Here is a 20670-nt window from a genome sequence, read left to right on the forward strand (position 1 = left end):
CAAATAACGGCCGGATGTATCATCCGGGAAATACAGGGACACAGGCTCCGTCCCTGCAATGTCTCCGGAGAGCCGCCGGCCAGTGCCGGGGCTGCTGCGCATGCGCATTCCCGTTGACTGGTAGCCATTGCCGGGGGAGGGTTCCGAGGGATCCCTCCGCCGGCTAATTATACGTTGGTAGCACATAGCCTACAGTAGCTAATGCCATCTTCAGATGGCGTTAGCTGAGGCGGCCAAGATCGGGAATGCATCGCATTCCGGATATTGGTAAATCTGGTAGCAACGCATCCCCCATAGAAACTTGTGGGGGAGGCGGCTGCCTGCGGGAATGGAGGGATCACAGCAGGTATCGGAGATACCTGCTGCAGTCCCTCCTTGATACATCCGGGGCATACTTAATATTTGAGGTAAACCCCCGAAAACTGGTGTTTTCGAGGATTTTACCTCAAATATTCAATGATAATGAGAGTTTTGGTTATCTCTAGGGGTAATTATTTAGTTGAAAATAAATCCTTAATATTTTGGGTTTGTGAAGACATTGGATAAAGTGGATTGGTTCTCTAAACGTTAAAATTGTTATTTTTAGCAAAAACATCTATTCATAGACATGAAAATGATAAATGGATGTACTGCGATGGATACTCACTGGCACTTATTTTCCTCCTTTACTACATTCCATTGAAGCTGCAGAAACCACAGGTTATAAAATAGAATTTATGATCCCTGTAGTGAATGAGATTGTCAAAACACACTGACACACTGGTAATGTTACTGATAACGGACTGTAAACACTGCAAAATAATCTATATATTTCCTTAGTCCAAGATAAAACAGAATTCACTCTCTCTCAACTAGGTCAGTACAATGCTGTATATGTGGAGAGCAAGGAAAAATGTACAATAAAGTCAATGATTATATAATGAAGCAATTTATTTTCTATGTCACCATGTGTATGTAAACAGGTACAGAAGGTTTATTTAGTCAGTGACTAGTTATATGGGAGTAATGGTTAGAGTATATATGCAGTGAGCAAATTCTAAATTATTTTCTGAATAACAGGAAAAGTTCAGACATATAAAGGACAATGCAGTTTACCCTCTTCTCCTGTTCTAAAAACATAGGGACTGAGGGCCTGATTCAGAGCCGAACGCTCTGACCAGAGCGCTCGCTCTGAATCAGGGCCCTCCTCCCTAAAAATGGAGCGGCCTCATGGACGCTCGCATAGCTGTGGGTTACCACCCACCGATATAGCGAGCGTCCATGATGATGGTCGAGATGGTCAAGACCATCGGGCTTGCGACGAGACCCTGCGGTAGGGTCTCGGTGACCGCAAGCCCTGGAGTGATCTTGGCTCTATCAGAGCCAAAATCACTCCCACTGACATCACTACTGATGTCAGTAGGGCCAGACCCAGATGGTAGGCGTTCCCATGGCAGCCACGCCCCCGGCACGCCCACCAAAGGGGGCATGCTGTCACTCACCATCGACAGCACGCCCCCTTTGGTGCGAGACCCGGAGCGACGACCTCGTCACTCGCCGGGTCTCGCGCATGCTCACGACGGAGCTCCCTCCGTCGTGCGCATGCGCACTTCGGCACCATCGACCCGCTTGCGAGCGGGTCAGAATCGGGCCCTGATTCTGAGCTGGGAGCAAAGCATACTTGCCTACCCTCCCAGAACCTGTGGGAGGCTCCTGATTTTTCAGGTACACCCCGCAACCCCGGAATAGTAGGCACTTCTACTGCATCCCGTCCTCTTCCTAATGAAGTGGGCAGAATGGGGAGAGTCTTACCGTGAATCCGCGGTCCGGCGGGAGGGGGCATGGTTTAATGAAGCCATTATATGATAATCACTTAATTTGGCTCCACCCCTATCTAAATGCCCACGATTAGCGGCATTTCGCCGGAGTGGGATGGGGCCTATTCAGAGTCGGATTTAGACCTCATGGGGCCCAAGGCAAGTTACCGATTTGGGGCCCCCCTTCCTCAAACACTAAATATATATTGCGTGTGTACAGTACCTTGCTCCAGCAACACCTACTAAAATTTATGTACTACATAATTACAACAACAACATGTCCCTCTACCTCTGTTCGTCACTATTGTGGGGCTGGGCTGGGGCCGGCTGGCTGAGATCCTGGGCTTGACTGCAGTCAGTGTTGAGTGTGGCGGGAGCGTGGGGCGGGGTCACGTGACATCATGACATCGCGCAGTGTTCTGCTGGGACTCGGGAGATGTTTTGCAGAGGCTCAGTAACGGAGCCCAGTGCCAGTAATAGCAATATTATTGGCCTGAGCACCGAGCGGAGCCTCTGTAATATTACATCTACAAGAGAGAAGCCTGTCTTTGTAATACTTAGGGACGGATTTCAGGGAGGGTGGGGGCGGACCCCCGGGACCCGCCGTGCCCTAAGCAGGTGCCTAGGATGCAAGGCGGTAAATCCGGCCCTGGGCCTAATGATGCGATCGTATGCCTCCACACCCATCACTGCCCACCTGAAACTAGTGGAGGAGCCTTCTCCTGGGAAGCTCTATTTAAATGTCGGCAAGTATGGAGTAAAGTTAGACAAACATAGTAACTTTACACCTTGGCAAAACCATGTTGCACGGCAGGTGGGGTTAGGGATGGCCTCAACCATTTATGGTTCTCTGCCATTGATGGTTGAGGCCAGGAATGTTATTTGATTGTTTTTTCTCCACCATAGGGGTGGAGGACCTTTGCTAAGTCCCACCCCCACATTGCATTACTAAGACCTCATACTTGACTGGTCGCCATGCTCCCAAGCAGGGATGGCCATCAATGTGTTTATGCAATTGATGTTATTCACCGATGGCACCATCAATGGTTAACCCAACGATGGCCATCCTTAGGTTGGACAGGTTTAAAATGTGCAGAGAGATTTAGGCCCTGATTCAGAGCCGGACGCTCTGACCAGAGCGCTCGCTCTGAATCAGGGCCCTCCTCCATTAAAATGGAGCGTCCTCCTGGACGCTCGTATAGCTGTGGGTCACCACCCACAGCATATACGAGCGTGCAAAAAGATGGTCTTGACCATCGCGACCATCGGACTTGCGAGGGAAACCCTGCGGTCGGGTTTCCCAGCCGCAAGGCCAGGAGTGATTTTGGCTCTATCAGAGCTAAAATCACTCCCACTGACATCACTAGTGCGCAGTTGGGAACATCGACCCACTTGCGAGAGTACTGCCGCAAAGGACGCTTGCAAACAGGTCGATGTTGCCCCACTGCGCATGTGCACGACGGAGGGAGCTCCGTCGTTCGCATGCGCGAGACCCGGACTGCGACAGCAAAGCTGTCGCTCCGGGTCTCGCACCAAAGGGGGCGTGCTGTCGATGTTGATTGACAGCACGCCCCCTTTGGTGGGCGTGGCGGCCAGACGGAGGCATACCCATGGGAACGCCTACCGTCTGAAGCCGGCCCCACTGACATCACTAGTGATGTCAGTGGGAGTGATTTTGGCTCTGATAGAGCCAAAATCACTCCAGGGCTTGCGGCAGCGAGACCCTACCGCAGGGTCTCCGTCGCAAGCCCGATGGACCCTCATCATGGACGCTCGCATAAGCTGTGGGTGGTAACCCACAGCTATGCGAGCGTCCATGAGGACGCTCCTAAAACAGGTAGGAGGGCCCTGATTCAGAGCGAGCGCTCTGGTCAGAGCGTTCAGCTCTGAATCAGGCCCCATGTGCTTGCCTGGGTTTCCTCCAGGTACTCTGGTTTCCTCCCACACTTCAAAAATATACAGGTAGGTTAATTGGCTCCCAACAAAAATAACTCTAGTGTCGAAGTATGTGCGTGTACATGTGATTGGGAATATAGGGCCTGATTCAGACCCGGTCGCAAGCGCTGAGCGCTCGCAACCGGGTCGATGGTGGCCCAGAGCGCATGCGCACGACGGAGCCGGCTCCGTCGTGCGCATGCGCGAGACCAGTATAGCGAAGGGCAAGCCGTCGCTCCGGGTCTCGCACCAAAGGGGGCGTGCTGTCGATGTTGAGTGACAGCAAGCCCCCTTTGGTGGGCGGGCCGGGGGGGTGGCTGCCTCTTCCCATGAGAACGCCTACCATCTGGGGGCGGCCCCACTGACATCACAAGTGATGTCAGTGGGAGAGCTTTCGGCTCTGTTTGAGCCGAAAGCTTTCTGGGGCTTGCGGCAACGAGACCCTACCACAAGCTATAGCTGTGGATGGTCACCCACAGCTATGCGAGCGGCCAGGAGGCCGTTCTAAAAAAAAAAAAAAGACCGACCCTGATTCAGAGCGAGCGCTCTGTTATAGCGACCGGCTCTGAATCAGGGCTATAAAGTGTAAGCTCTGCTGGGGCAGGGACTGATGTGAATGGACAAATATTTTCTCTGTAAAGCGCTATACAATGAATGTGTCCAGGCACTGAGAGCCAGCAGTACTGTATTTCATTTATTTATTTCTTTGTCTTCCTTTCTCTTACAGGATTAATTATTTTTTTGCTTAACTTTTTCAGCTGTACTCAAAAAGGGGTCATTCACGGAAACCCAGAACAGACAGGTCAGTCCAGGCTCCAAAAGGTATATCAGGTCTTCAGAGTCTTTGTAATTTTGCAACCATTGGCTATGGGCCATTTAGTTGTTCTATTTGGAAACAAATTAATGTATACCCTGAAATGCTGTGTGACAGCAAGGTGCGAGAGATTGATCGACAATTCATATCGCACCTGTATTAATTTACAGAGTTGCACGTAATCTAAAAACATTCAATTTTGTAAAATACATGAATTATTTGTGTCGTTTACACACTATTTCACAATGTTCCTATTTCTTAACCGGGTTAGAAAGTGGAGTATGATAGCATAAACTCATATAGTGAAATCTCACTAATGATTAGATAAGCTAAGGCGTTAAAGACCAGCAATATCCTAATGTACATATTTTTCTTTCATTCAGATAATTTGGATAAATGGGCCAAAGTTCCATTTTAATTCCAAAGGTTAGATTGGATACCTGAGCTATCAGTAATAAAACTGCAGGTTTTAGCTTAGTCAAATCTTAACTGTCTGGGAGAAGGAGACTTATAACAGAACAAGGAGTTCCTGACACACTATCACTGAAAGGGAATTTAGGGGTACTTTGCCCACTATGAAAGTGTGTCTGTTTGGGCCATCGCTGCAGTGACACACCATGGCAACTACCGAAAACAAAACAGAAACCAAATTGCGTCAGAGAAAGAAAAATCTGAAGACAGACCAAGACCAAAATGGTAATTACTAAACTAATTCATACTGGTGGGACAGACGACAAAAATAGTTGATTTCTGTGTGTTTTTGATGAGGGTACTAGTTGCTTACAATATAGTGACATTTATATATTACCAGTTATTTATATAGCGCACACATACTCTGCAGCGCTTTATAGAGAATATTTTGCCATTCACATCACTCCCTGCGCCAGTGGTGCTTACAATCTATGTTACCTACCTACCTAACACACACACACTTGTTGGGAGCCAATTAACCCACCAGTATATTTTTGGAGTGTGGAAGGAAACCAGAGCACCCAAAGGAAACCCACGCAAGCCCAGGGAGAATATACAAACTCCACACAGGGCCGTAGTGCTGTGAGGCAGTAATGCTAACAATGACACCATCAACTTCCCTCTTGGGAACACACCAGGCAGACTTCTCTGCCGACCCGCTGTCGCATTGACAGAGCGGCCGATCAGGTAAGCTAAACACACTTACCGATCGGCCGCTCAACGTGTTTGCCCTGACATTGCAACTGGATGGGCATTTGATTTGCCCGCTCAGCCCAATATCAGTCACCGACGGTCCCTGAGGCAAGTGTACGGGCAGTCGGCTCAACGCCCGTACACACAGCAAGATGTGCCGGTATATCTGCTGTGCTGCGAACTACATCGTATACAGACATATCGGGGGTACACATCCGCCGACCTGCTATCGGTATATCGACCATTCGATTGAACGGCTGATATATCACCCATTGGGTAGCCAGCTTTAGGCTATGTCCATACAGGTGCTTTTATTAAGCATGGAAAAGCACCATCACTCACCTCCATGCGATATTTTCTCTGCAAGCCAGAATCCTGTGTGTGGATAGAGCCTTAGGGCATTTCTGACTTGATTCATAGGTGGACACAGTTGCAGCCAGTGCAGTGTCTTTTTACACAGTCGTTACTGCGTCTTCATGCTAATGCGGCACTAATATGTTGCTGTGTGTATTAAGTCACCCAGTGAGCTAGACGGAGGCTGCTCGTTTGGTACATAGGGGTCAGCCCGTAGTCCCCATTAATACTAATAGGTACTGCTGTCTGCAGCGCTAATTAGCCTTTTGCAGGGGATTTCTGTGCATTTGGCAATTAGTACATAGTGGGGATACATAAAATGATGCAGAAACTGCAGTGTCTACATAATTTTATGCAAAAGCTTGATAAATAGGCCCCCAAGTCTTAAATAAACTACAGAAATACAAATTGTTGAATATCTGTCTTAAGCTGGGCATACACGGCCAAATAAAATGTCTGTCAGACCGACAGACATTTTATCTGGCAGCCTGTCAGCCGCAGATGTCCGCGGCATATTATCCCGACATCTGCTCTCCGCCCCCGGGGGAGGAGACATTTTCCTGTTCCTTCCATTGGAAGGAACACAGGAAATATCTGTCTGTCGGCCGCAGCTGGGCATACATTGCCCAATGCGGCCGACATTGTACTCATAAATATCACATCTGACGGGCATGCTGGACAATCCGGCATGCCCCACAGAGCAATATTTAACCCTCGGTCACCAGCACACATGCTACAATTATCGTGGCGATCCGCGGATATCGAGCGGATCGTCCCAATAATTGTACCGTGTATGGCCAGCTTTATAAGGAATGGTTTTAAACTCCAGTAGAACTCAAGAACCCCCAACAGCCAGGTCATGATTTCAAAATATCTGTCTGTTGTAACGGGTGATATAATTACTTACTCAGCAATTTAAATTTTAATTACTTGTGCATGATTAAAGAAAGCCTGAGGAGTGGAAAATAATATTATAAGGAGAATTAGCATCTGGGATTTGAAACATCCGTCCTAAAAACACTTTTTATCTCTCGTAAGGTTGCAGCATTCTTGTGTATACATTACAGACAGATGTCACAACTATGTACATACACACTAATGATGTCAGAATGACTTGTTCCATGAGACTGATAAGATAATAGAAAATGTTGTAGGACAGTTACCTATGGCAGTGTTTTTGAAACTCGATCCTCATGTAACCCTAAAGGAACCCATACATCTACCAACGGATAGCCGGATCCATTGATGGGATTGGAAGTGTCGATACGCCAGTCAGAAATGCCGACCGGCAGCCATCGATGTTCCACGATCAGTCTACAGATCGGTGAAATTCTCCATGTTAAATTTCATCGATGTGCCAATCACGATCATATTTTAATCGTGATTGGCAATTCAGTGAAATCCAACATTTTGGATTTCACTAATCCTCCGACCTGGCATCACAGGATCACGGCAATCCGTTGCAGATGTATGAGGGCCTTAACAGTGCATGTTTTCCATATCATCTAGCTGGAGCACAGGTGTGTTAATTGATTAACCCAATAGATCTACAGGTGGTACTAATTATTCATGAAAATACCTTTAAAAAATGCACTGTGAGGGTTCAATGAGGACAGAGTTTGAGAAACACTGACCTATGGCATATGAAAACAAACAGACCACCATACTACTTGTTGTTATTAATAACTGTTTTTCATGTATATTAAGAACAGTACCAGGATTTGCAGATTTTTCCCTGGGATACGTGAATAATTATGGAGTACTTTGAGTATTGAGTACAGTACAAAACAAATATGTTCAACTTCAGTAAACCTAACTCTATGGGGATTATAGTGCTCCAAGATCCACCGTGACAATGCGTGACTGCAGGGTCTATGTACTAAGCCTTAGGGGTCTATTTACTAAAGTGCGGGTTTTTAGAAGTGAAGTTGCTTGCCCATAGCAACCAATTAGATTCTAGCTATTATTTTCCAGAAGGTGCTAGATAAATAAGTAGAATATGATTGGTTGCTGTGGACAACAACTCCACTTCTAAAAACCTGCACTATAGTATACATACCCTGTAGAGAGATAAAGTGGACAGAGATAAACTACCAACCAATTAGCTCCTAACTGTTATTTTTCAAACACAGCCTGTAAAGTGACAGCTAGGAGCTGATTTACTGGTACTTTATCTCTGTCCACTTTCTCTCCAAGGCTTAGTACATAGACCCCTGTATTGTGTCTGCAGCACCATGGCCCTCATTCAGAGGCGGTTGCAAGAAGCGATCGCTCTCTCTGAATGAGGGCGGCCGCTTCATTTTTGAAGTGCGTTCTCCTGGTCGTTAGTTAAGCTGTGGGTTACCACCCACAGCTTAACGACCGACCAGGTTGATGGTCGCGATGGTAATCACCATCGCGACCATCGGGGCTTGCGACCAGACCCTAAGGTTGGGTCTGGGCACTCGTAAGCCCCAGGGAGCTTTCTGCTCTGATGGAGCAGGAAGCTCCCCACTGACATCACTGATGATGTCAGTGCGGCCGCCCACAAAACGGTAGGCGTTCGTTAAGGAACGCCTCCGTTTTGGAAACCACCCCCCCGGCCCGCCTACCAAACGGGGCAAGCTGTCGATCAACATCGACAGCCGCCCCTTTGGTAGCGAGCCCCGGAGCGACAGAGTTTCTCTGTTGCTCCGGGGTTTGCGCACGCGCAGTGCGGCCGCTGTGTGTGCGCAGGACTAACCATCGAGTTGGTCACGAGCGCATCGACTCTGAATAAGGTCCCATGTCCCCAGAGATTGGTTTTTGACCAGTGGTAACTATGCCAAGGACCTGTTTATATACATGGACACTACTGTACCTGACTTTTATGGTTGATGATGTTTGTCTCCAAAAAGCAACATTCTGTGTGTTAAGCTGCTGTTGTTTGATGTACTACAGAATTTTTATAGATCAATTAAAGATACTAAATAATAATAATAAACTATGACTATATAGACAGCTGGAAAATGTACTAATGCTTAATGCAATAACACCCAGTATTACATGACTACATGGCTGAAGCATTCTGTTGACTTATCCAAGTCTGTCTATAAAATGACAGCATCCAGTGCAGGGGCAAATGCAGGATTTCTAGTGGGGGCGGTTTCCAAATGCTTGATTTTAAAGCAAGTGTGGCCAGTGGCGTCCCTAGGTCTTTGACACCCGGGGCAGGTAGGGGTGGGCGGATGGGCTTGTAGTGCGTGCGGCAAAAAAGGGCATGGCCTCACAGATGGGGACGTGGTCCAAACCCCAGTTTTAGTCACTCCGTGGGTCCCAGAGATGCGAACTGCCCCCGGGGACAGTCTGTTTTCAGTGCTAACTCCCTGACTTTGTCTGCACTTTGGTGTCACCCCTCGGCGGGTGACATCCGGGTGCGGTCCGCACCCTCCTTGTGACGCCAGCCCATGAATAGAGCATACTTAGTAGTCTGTCTCATACAAAGTGCAGTGTATGTAATATTTCTGACTACATAGAGCCATTGATAACAGTAAGTCATTAGACGTGCAAATAGAACTAGCCAACCTGAGCTCAATACATTTGTTTGATGTTGTCAGGCCGCCATTCCACAATCCAAGTCCCCTATACTGCAGAGCAATGGAGATTGGGAGAGTTGCAGAATAATCTAGCACTGGACCTAGACATATATATATACACATTGGTCTCCTTATACACTGGATAGTGTATATAGGGCCTGAGATATTACTGATCACAACTGGGATAGCATACTATCGCAGTTGAACTGCGTGCGTAATCGCTATTGCAATGGCAGTTGTGAATGGTAATATATCAGGCCCTATATACACTATCCACTGTATAAGGAGACCAATGTGTATATATATATATGTCTAGGTCCAGTGCTAGATTCTTCTGCAACTCCCCAATCTCCATTGCTCTGCAGTATAGGGGACTTGGATTGTGGAATGGTGGCCTGACAACATCAAACATATCTAACCGTGGGGGTAAGTGCCTAACCCTAACCCTCCAGTAAGTGCCTAACCCTCCAGTAAGTGCCTAACCCTAACCCTCCAGTAAGTGCCTAACCCTAAAAAAAAAAAAATGTCGACCATTTTGGCATCGACCATTTTCATGTTGAACTTTTGACCCAGTCGTCCTTTTATACCTGTCGACCTTCTTACATGTCGAACTTTAGCGTGTCTTACTTTTGTCCCTGTCTAACTATTGACTGTCTAACATCTGGTATCTATCTAGACATTGTCTATCTAATTACTGTCTGTCTATAGTCCGTAACCCATGACAGCTATATATCGTTGATGATATTACAAATGTGAGGCAATGTAATCTGACGTACTCTGCGTTTGGAATTGTTGTACAGAGTATGGCTTCATGTGCCATCTTGAGTTTTTATTCTTAAGTGTTAATATGCTCCATGTAGCAGTGTTGCTGTGTACCTTTTTGCAATGCAGTATGGTCACCTATAATAAGACCAATTTAATTGAGTTAAAATTAGTGGCTTTGAGACAGACTAGTTTGGACCATTCTGTTAGAGGATGTCTTAGGGCAGATACCGCAGACAGAAACCGGAATGCAGTAGAGTGCACATATCTCAGTGATATTCAGGTTGATTTTGGCCTTCAAATGGGTTAATGTAATAGGCGGGGACTTGGCAGCTGAGCTGCCAAGCTGCTGGTTATGGGCCTGATTCAGAGCCGCTCGCTATTTGCGGTCGTCGTTCTAAAACAAGGGGTGGCTATTCAAATGAACCGTTCGCAAATTGCGGTCTGTTCACGCCTCTAAGTCTGAACGAGTGAGCAAAACTTGCGGTTGTAATTTTGAAAAATACGCTCCCTTGCCGCTCGCAGCATATGTCATGTCCGCTATTTATTAGATTAATCGAGTACATCGAACAGCGTATGAACTGCTCGCTATTCTTGTGGCTGGTTTTTTCAACCGCTATTTTGCGAGCAGTTCGGGGTAAAAAAAAAACAAGTGACGTGGTCAATGACGCTGCTGTATTAATTATGCACACCCTTAAAACGCCCGTTTTGACCTTTAAGCACGCCTGCGATCTAATTCCACACCCCCGTTTTCAAGCACCTTCCCCTGTTACCACCCACATACGCCTCCTCCTGTCACTCAAAATAGCAGATATTCGCTATATAGCGAACAAATGATTTTCGGCCGCACTAACTGGTTCGCACATGCGTATTACAATCCGTACGCATGCGCAGATGTGCGAACATTGGTCAGAACGAACGAGCGGCCGCTTACGAGCGGCTCTGAATCAGGCCCAATGTGTGAAGGGTTACAGATCCACACATCAACAGCATTCCAGCATGTTTTAAATGTTGTTAAATAAATGGAGAAAAACAGAGCGTGTATCCTCCCCCCTAATGTTAAACCAATACTTGTGCTTCAGCCTAGGTTGAATTGGAAAAATCGGGGGCACAAAGAGCATGGGGTCCCCCGAAAATGTACATGACCAGCACTAGGCATTACCAGTCAATGCTGGTACTACTATAGCAAGGAGACCAACAGCGTCTTATGGGCATACTCCTCTATTATTATATTTTGCACATGGTGCCGGGCAGGCATTAGCAGCGATCTCTCCAGCCAAAGACAACTGTTTTTTTCTACTGCATTTCTGTCAAGTGGCAAAATTGCTGATTATTACATTTTGCAGTCTGTAAAGTCTAATAATAGGAGAATCGGTACTGGAGGTGTTTCATTCTGGAGGACTTCTGGCTACTTTGTGGCCACTCCCATTCTCTTACATTCCGCAACTTGCAGCTCAGATATTACATTCCTCTCCATAGGCTTTCAGAGCAATCATTTTCCTGAAATGAAAAGTCTGACCAAAATTGACTACACTCTTGATCTATTTAGGCTGTGCTCTGATACACTCAGTCTTGCGCTTAAATCAGTGCTCATGCCTCCATCAAATCAGATATTCTGCTTGTGTCCTATGAGCTCAAAGACTTGCACATTCTCTTGTGTATGTACAGTATATGTAATGTTGTGGAGGGGAAATGAACCTTTCCAAGGGTATAATAAAGCTGTGAAGAGGTAATGGGAGTGATGAATTAGTGTACAGGGTGTCACCCCTGAGTTTTGATTTGGGTTGGAACAGACGTGGGAGGAGTTTAGAGAGACGTGAAGGAACATAATGCCCCTGTCGTTTACCGCTCAGCCCCTAAATAATACATGGGGAAGAAGCAATATCATGGGTGATATAGGGGAGAAGCTCTGGCGGTTCATACATCCCCCCCCCCCCATGTGTGCTGGGCTCCTCCAATTAGGGCTCAGCACATTCTCCTGTGACCCCTGGGTGTCTTTCACCATAGAGGAGCCTGTTAGCACAAGTATTTGTTGTATTAGTTGGTAGAATATTTATAATAATGCCAAGAAAGTGTTTAAACATCCAGACAATTTCTGTTGTGTGTGTGATGAAGTAACCTTCAACTCTCAGAGGAAAGATTTAACGTTGTAAAAAAGAACTTTACGGGTGTAAACTAAGCATACATGCCTACTTGCCCAGAAGTCGCGGGAGGCTCATGATTTCTCGGGTAACCCCCTGCACCCCCCGGTAGAATAGGCACTTCTCCCGCATTCCTGCCAACTTCCTAGTAAGGCTTCTCCCGGGAAGGCAAAATGAAAAGTAGGCAAGTACGGTGTAAACTTGGTGATCTGGCTAAGGACTGGGTTCCGCATATATATGTTGTGTATCATGTGTTAGGCTTCTCACTGGCTGGAAAAATGGCTCACACCCTATGCCATTTGCAATTCCTATGATTTGGAGGGAATGGAGTTCCAGTATGCTGGCTGACTATTGTTGGACCATGAAGATAGACATCCCAAAGGCAAAATATGCCAGAAAATCATCATCTACAAGTTTTTAGGTCAGCCAAAATGAGGTGTATATTTATCATTTAGACTTACGTAAGTACTAATTTAATAAAACTTTAAACGTATGTCACAAAAAAAACAGCCCAGAAAACATCTCAATGCATATTCGAATTCAGCAGGAAAACATTTTTTACTGTAGAGCCTCATTATTTAGTTCTTGTGAAAGAAAAGTTTAACACAGGACTACAAAAAGAAAAATTTTTGTAGTCCTGTGTTATCGGGTTCTAGAACCACATTATTGCAGCAATAAGAAATAAAGGATCGTCGGCATTTATTAAAAAACACAAGTTGCGGACATCAGACTGTGCATGTGTGAGCAGCATTGCTTGGGGAGGAATCCTTCAGATCCCTCTCCCGATACATAGGACCTCATTCAGAGTCGGTCGTTGCGGCCGCTCGGTCGTACGCCACCGATGTTCGCTAAACTGCGCATGCGTAAAATTCGCAATGCGCGTGCGCAAACTAGCTATTACGATCAGAAATTGCTCTCTCCTTGAACACAGCCAGGTCGTTAGTTTGAGTGACAGGATGAGGCGTTTGTGGGTGGTAACAGGGGAAGGTGCTTGTGAACGGGGGAGTGGAGATCCGAACGCAGGCGTGCCTAACTATGCAAACGGCGTTTTATGGGAGTGCATAATTAACTAAGTAGTGTCATGGCACATGTGACATGGGAGGTTTTTACACTGACTAGATCGTAGTGCTTAAGAGAGGGTATGGTCAACCTTAAGCTCTACGACCAGCTCCGATGGTATCGATTAATCCATATATGCCTGGAGATGACGTGTAATGCGAACGAGAAGGGGGCGTATTTTTAGTCTTACGGCCGCATCCTCCCCTCGCTCGTCCAGCTAACGATCCCATCTTAACGACGCAACTCGCGAGCGCTTCATTTGCATATCCGGCCCCTTTTACGTTATGACTGTGCGGCCGCAACGACCGACTCTGAATGAGGTCCATTGTGCCTAAGGGTACAATGTGCCTAGGGCACAATGGCTAATGCTATTTAAAGTTTGCATTAGCTGCCAGGGCCAAACTCCGGAATGCTTTCCATTTCAGAGCTTGGTAACTTCAATATTTTATGCTTTTTGTGGTTGAAAACTGAGGACTGCTGCAGATATCGTCGATTGAAAGGGGTATTACTGCTAAACAGCGCCCCCCCTCCCCAGCGCTATTTTGGAATTGACGCATTGGACGTCGCCATTTTGGATCTTGTCAGCAGACCGCACCTCCTCCAAACAGAGTGCGCCTTAGCCTCAGCTGACTCTGTCAGCCTATCTGTGATCTGCAGCACAGCTCGCTGCCAGGAGCGCTGAGAGGGGGGGTTGGAGCGGGTACAGATTACCCGGGCTTTCTGGGGGGCCCGGCACCGCCCCCCCCCCTCACAGCAGCCCAGCACACAGCGTGTGCTGAGCTGCAGTTGGAGACTGCTCGTGGCTGCTGAGGAGCAGCCACAGCAGTCTACTATGCCTGTGCGGGGGAGCGATCACACTGATCGCGCCCCCCCCATGCTTTGCGCCGGGCTGAGGGGGCTCAGAGCGACCCCCCTCCCCAGCGCTTCGCGCCACTGCAAATCTTTTTTTTTTTTATATCGGCAAGGGGGCGTGGCCACACCTCCCGCTATTAGGCCAGGCCCCATATTACTGCTCACTGCCAGAGTAACAAGTCACATTGCTGAATTCCTGGCGCCTGTTTAGCAGTAATACCCCTTTCAGACTAGAATCAAAATCCCGGGTTATTGCACATGAACCTGGAATTTTGCTTAGTCTAATACCCCTTTTATAGCAAAGTCCTGGGTCTGACCCTGGATTTGGAACACGTTTCCAACCAGATCAGACCCAGGACAGACCTCTTTTACACTGCGGTGCCACACCGTTCACACCGGAGCCGGGTCAGCACTAACCCGGCTTTTCCAGCGCAGGTGAGCAGCGCTTCTTCCCCTCCCCGACCCTCTTACCCTCTTACCTCACTCCGCAGCGGTCCAGAGGCAGGGAGGGCGGGTGAGGTGCGCTGCTACGTACTGGTCCGCCATGTCATCTCCAAGCATCACGGAAGCCGGCCAATCAGGCGACATGTGTCACGATCCGGGTCATCGTGACCAGGATCACGCCGTTTACACTGCCGGGTGTCATGGGAACAACCCATAGTCAACCCTGCAAATTACCCGAGTTGGATCCCCGGGTCCCTGGACCCGGGTGGATCCATTTACATCAACAAAATTTCCAGGTTGATGCGCGTTCATGTGCATCAACTTGGGATTTTCATGTCAGTATAAAAGGGTCCTTGAACGAAACCCCGGTCGAGTGACCCGGCTTTTCAACCGGGGTAGTTACAAGGGTTGAACCCGGGCTCTACCAGGGTCGTGATGCAGTATAAACAGGTAACCCTGGTCAAGAACCAGCGCTTGGAGATAATCTCATCCCCAAACGCTGTGGCTGACCAGGGAATAAGCCGCCTGTCTGAAAGGGGTTTCAGCCGGGTCGCTTCCGGGTTGGACGCGCCTTCAAAATCCCGGGTGCGATATGGCATTTTGATCTTAAAGGGGTATAAGTCTGCAATTCCTAGTGTGATTACAGTTTTGCTGGGTTTCCTCTGTAAGTATCAGCACTTCTGAGCTTTTCACGCTATAGATTATTCATGTGATTCCAGTGCATATTCTCAGGTAGCCTCAGTGTTTCAAGCTACGGTTTGTGTCTCAAGCTCAGAACTGCTTCCAGCTGCACTTCAGCAGGTATCTTCAGGGGTATATTTACTAATGTGAGAGTTTTTAGAAGTGGAGATGTTGCCCATAGCAACCAATGAGATTCTAGCTATTATTTTCTTGAAAATGCTAGTTAAATGTCAAGTAGAATCTGATTGGTTGTTATGGGCAACATCTCCATTTCTAAAAACTCTCACTTTAGTAAATATACCCTTAAGACTCTTCAGTGTGCTCAAGTTCTCAGCTTGTTTATATGCCTACATCTTATACCTCTTTTCCACCAAAAACCCAGGTCCGACCTGGGTTTTTGGACATGGTTCCAACCCTGGTCAGACCCATTTACACTACACCTTCGATCTGGGTTACTCTCAGGTCAGCCCTGTTCACACTGAACTCAGGTCTGCCCTGCTAAACCTGTGATGTCATAAAAAGTGGGAGGTGAATGCCCCACAACCACCAATCAGCTCATTTTAGGCATGACCCAGGTCAGATAACCCGGGTTGCACCATTTACACTGCACCATTACCCGGGTCAATCCTGGGTCCAACCCTGGTAGCTACCTGGGTTGGATTGCTGGGTCACTTGACCTGGGTTATTTTTCAGGACCCTTTTACACAGAGCTGCGACCTGGGTAGACCCAGCAAAAACCCAGGTTTTTGCTCTGGTGTAAAAGGGGTATAAGTGGTGCTGAGACTTCTCTCCTGATTGTGCTTCCACCTGTGAGTCTCACCTCATCTAACTCCAGTGTGCTCCAGCCTGCTATTTTCTTTTTTTTTTTTAAATACATTTTATTTGCCGGACCACATGGAGTAACAGAAATCATAGAAATCAAAAACACATTTGAACAAATATTTGTCACAAAGACATTCCAAATTTCACAAAAAATAAAATTTGAAAATTATGATCCATTTACATATTTTCAAAGAAATCGAAACATTCAAAAAAAAGGAGAAAAAACACATAAGTAAAAATAGTCTGAGTAAAGAAGAGAAAAGAAAAAAAGGAGAAGAAGGAGAACAGAGAAGAGAAGAAAAAAAAAGTGATCCCGGGGTGGGTCACATGACTAAAAAAAATATATATATATAAATAGTCGCACATACATGTGCGCACAAATTGTAAACACATATTTGCATACATAGAGACGGTTTTTACAAGCAAAACGGGAAGGAGCAGATTGGGAACCTAACCACGGGCTCCATACTTTCTCAATAGATTTAATAGAATGGTTAATAATGCTAGTCATATATTCCATACGATAGACATACCAGATACGAGGTAAAATAGACTGCATAGAGGGGGAATCGAGCTTCCAATCCGAAGCTATCTGACATTTTGTTACATTAACAATATGACGCATCAATTTATTTTGGTGTCTAGTTAACATAGGAAAATCTAAAGTGAGAAGAATATATTTAAAATCATAAGGGATAGGTATATTGAGCAAACTATGTATCAGGCCAATAACTTCCTTCCAAAGATTTACTATCTTAGGGCATGTCCACCAGATATGAAGAAAGGTACCCTCAGCTGTACAAACTCCAGCACCTATCTGATGTACCAGGATACATTTTACTCAATCTAGAGGGAACATAATACCACCTATATAATAGCTTGTACGTATTCTCTTTGATCTTAACACAGATTGAGCTGGAGGCAGCATTATCCCAGATCTCTGCCCATTCCTCGTCATCTAGAGAAGTACCCAAATCTGCTTCCCACGCCCTTTCGTAAGGAGAGAAGAAACCGTAGATAGACCCAATTCAGCAGCCTCAATAGCAACACAGACCTTCCCAGCATTCGGGTCACACCATTGCACACAATGAGCTAGTTGCGCAGCTAGATAGTATCTTTTAAAATCAGGGATACCCAACCCTCCGTTATGCGTAGGACGTTGCAATAATTTTAATCGTACCCGAGGGCAGGGTCTGGCTGGCAACTTTTAGCCTGGGGGGCAAATGCATGCAGGCGGCCCTGGCAGAGGAGTAGCGTGTAGCCAGGGTGCCCGAAAGAACGTGCGTGCTACGGCCCCCTCAAGTGTTCTAGGGAGGAGGCGGGTCCATATGGGATTAATGTAAGGTAAAAATAAAGATTAGGGGCAGCCCCCTGTCGTAGTGCCCATATGCAGTGCCCCCCTGTGCCACAGGAGGACACCCTTATGCAGGCCTCGAGTAGTGCCCCCAGTAGTGATTCCCCTATGCAGTGCCCCTTGTGCCCCCAGTAGTAAGCCCCTTATATAGTGCCCCCAGTAGTGGTAACCCTTATGCAGTGCCCCTTAAATAGTGGCCCCAGTTGTAGTCTTCCCCCTATGCAGTACCCCCAATATTGCCCTTTTTCTAGAGCCCCCAGCAGTGGTCCCTCGATGCAGTGCCCCCAGTGGTAGTCCCCTCCCCCCTATGTAGTGCCCCTAGTAGTAGTCCCCTCCCCCTATGCAATGCCCCTAGTAGTAGTCCCCTCCCCTTGTAGTGCCCCTAGTAGTAGTCCCCCCCAGTAGTAGTACCCCCCTTGTAGTGCCCCCAGTAGTAGTCCCCCCCTTGTAGTGCCCCCAGTAGTAGTAGTCCTGCCCTTGTAGTGCCCCCAGTAGTAGTAGTCACCCCCTTGTAGTGCCCCCAGTAGTAGTCCTGCCCTTGTAGTGCCCCCAGTAGTAGTATTCCCCCTCCTTGTAGTGCCCCCAGTAGTATTCCCCCCCTTGTAGTGTCCCCAGTAGTAGTATTCCCCCCCTTGTAGTGCCCCCAGTAGTATTCCCCCCCTTGTAGTGCCCCCAGTAGTATTCCCCCCCTGTAGTGCCCCCAGTAGTATTCCACCCCTGTAGTGCTCCCAGGAGTCCCCCCCCTTGTAGTGCCCCCAGTAGTATTCCCCCCCTGTAATGCTCCCAGTAGTCCCCCCCCCCGCAGTAGAGACATAATAGAAAAAACCCACTTACCTGACACCTGGTCCCGCCGCCGAGATCAGCTCCTCCGTCCGCCGCTTTGCATTATGGGAGTGACGCGTCACTCCCATTCCCCTCTGCGGGAGCCGGAAGATGTCTGGCTCTGGCAGTGGGAGCAGCAGCCGATGAGAGTCTGTCTGACTCTCATCAGCTGCTAAAGCAAACACAGCTGCCGGAGCCGGCGGCTGTGTTTGTGGTGTGTAGCGCTGACCGAACTCCGTCCGGTCAGCGCTACACACGCGGTGCAGTCTGTGTCACAGTGACACAGACTGCCCGCGGCCCACGTGACGCTGCGGCCCGGGGGGCACATGGCACCCTGCCCCCCGGCCCAGCCCGCCACTGCCCGAGGGTGTTTATCAGCCCATATAGATCGTGTAGTCTGAAACTGTAGAAGTTTAAAAACATAGGGAGGAATAAAAATCGGGAGAGTTTGAAAAAGGTACAGTATCCGAGGGAGCACGTTCATTTTAACAGAGTTTACTCTGCCTATCCAAGATATATAGTAACCAGACCAAGAATTCAGATCTGATTTTATTTGGTCTAACATTCGGGGAAAATTTGCCTGAAATAGCTGGTGGTGGCGATGTGTTAAAAAAACGCCAAGATATTTGATTTTTTGTTTATGCCAATTAAATTGGAAAGATGTCTCCAATAGGAGTTTCGTTGGCCCAGGAACATAAAAGTCCAATACCTCCGTTTTACTGGTATTAATTTTGTAGCCCGAATAACCGGAATAAAGATCAATTTCAGTGAGGAGAGGCTGCAGGGAGTGAGCAGGATTTCCAAGGGATACAATAACGTCATCCGCATAAAACGCAATTTTATGCTCAGAGGAACCGGCGGACTGCCTTGCCTGGTGCCGTTGGCAATTCCAAAAGATTGACTGAGACCGTGGCAGTAGGAGATTGGTATAGGGCTAAAACACCATCCAAGTATTTCCCCGAGAACCCCATTTTCTGAAGTACCCCAAAGACAAAGGCCCTGGAAATACGGTCAAATGCCTTGTCATCTAATGCCATAATTATCGAGGGTGTTTTTTGGGTATGGATAGAGTGAATCAGGTTAATAACACGCCTAGTGTCCAACCTGCTATTTTGAAGTCCTGCAGAGTTCAGTTTATATATGTTTTTAACCAGTTGCATCCAACTCTCTGGAACAGTGCACCCTTCCTTCTCCTGCAGATTTCCTGGATCACTGTGTGCACTGCAGTTACCTCTGATAAATACAACTTCATCATGGGGATATTGAAGTCAATTTATTAGACAAAACGCGTCAGTATTGTACTGCTGTACCTGAGAATATCTCATGGACAGATAAGCGCTTTTTTATATGTTTTCTTCTACATATACGACTTACATTGTGTAATAAATATTTGAATTGAAACCTTTTTTAATCTTTGGTAGTTTTATCTCATGGGAAGGAAAACATTCCTAATATGGTTATGAGATATTATAATATAATGTTTTTTTACAGTGTAATTCATCTATCAGTGCACGCTATGTTATTTTCCATTTTATCCTGCTGATTGTTATGTGACCGAAGAAACGCTCATAAAGATAAGTAATTCATGTTTTATCTTTTCTTTTCACCTCGGGTAACCTGCTCACACAAGTTTGTGCTATAAGATATATTGTGATATACACAATAGGGCGCTCCACTCTTCCTCTGCTGTTTCCATTTATTTATGTGTGATTCACCATCACATAATACTGGTTGTGAGCAGACAGAAATATAGTGAGGTGCCAATAGGTTCTTCTTTGCACTGTATATATGTATATATATGACACACACTAATTTCCATTAGCAGTGAGGTTGATAAATATCTGCTTAAAAGTTAATTCATGAAGACTGGCCTGCAGCAATACAATTTTACACAGAACACACATATCTGCATTGATCAAATTAGAGGTTTGGTAGATTAATCCAATCAGGAAGCCAGCTATTTTGGTGTCACCCCCTCGGATGGTGACACCCGCACCCCCCTTGTGATGCCAGTGCAGGAAGCACATAAGTTTCAGACTATTAGGAGAAAATTCCAGTCTACAAACTTGCTTTGCTCTAGGAAAATAGGATTGTCACCAAGCAACAGTTGATGGAT

At 46.9% G+C, this 20670-nt stretch overlaps 1 protein-coding gene across 1 annotated transcript in view; it reads left to right on the forward strand.

Annotated features, from left to right (window-relative positions):
- Positions 1–2457: 2457 nt before the first annotated feature.
- Positions 2458–20670, forward strand: part of SOAT2 (sterol O-acyltransferase 2) — a 67668-nt gene continuing 49455 nt past the window's right edge. Inside the window, exons 1-2 of the mRNA XM_088469080.1 lie at positions 2458–2572; positions 4459–4533. Coding sequence (XP_088325206.1) covers positions 2458–2572; positions 4459–4533 — 190 coding nt within the window. The remainder of the gene's footprint in view (positions 2573–4458; positions 4534–20670) is intronic.

The sequence above is a fragment of the Taudactylus pleione genome, unplaced genomic scaffold, assembly GCF_031769625.1.
Source record: "Taudactylus pleione unplaced genomic scaffold, aTauple2 ptg000089l, whole genome shotgun sequence".
Classification (NCBI taxonomy): domain Eukaryota; kingdom Metazoa; phylum Chordata; class Amphibia; order Anura; family Myobatrachidae; genus Taudactylus; species Taudactylus pleione.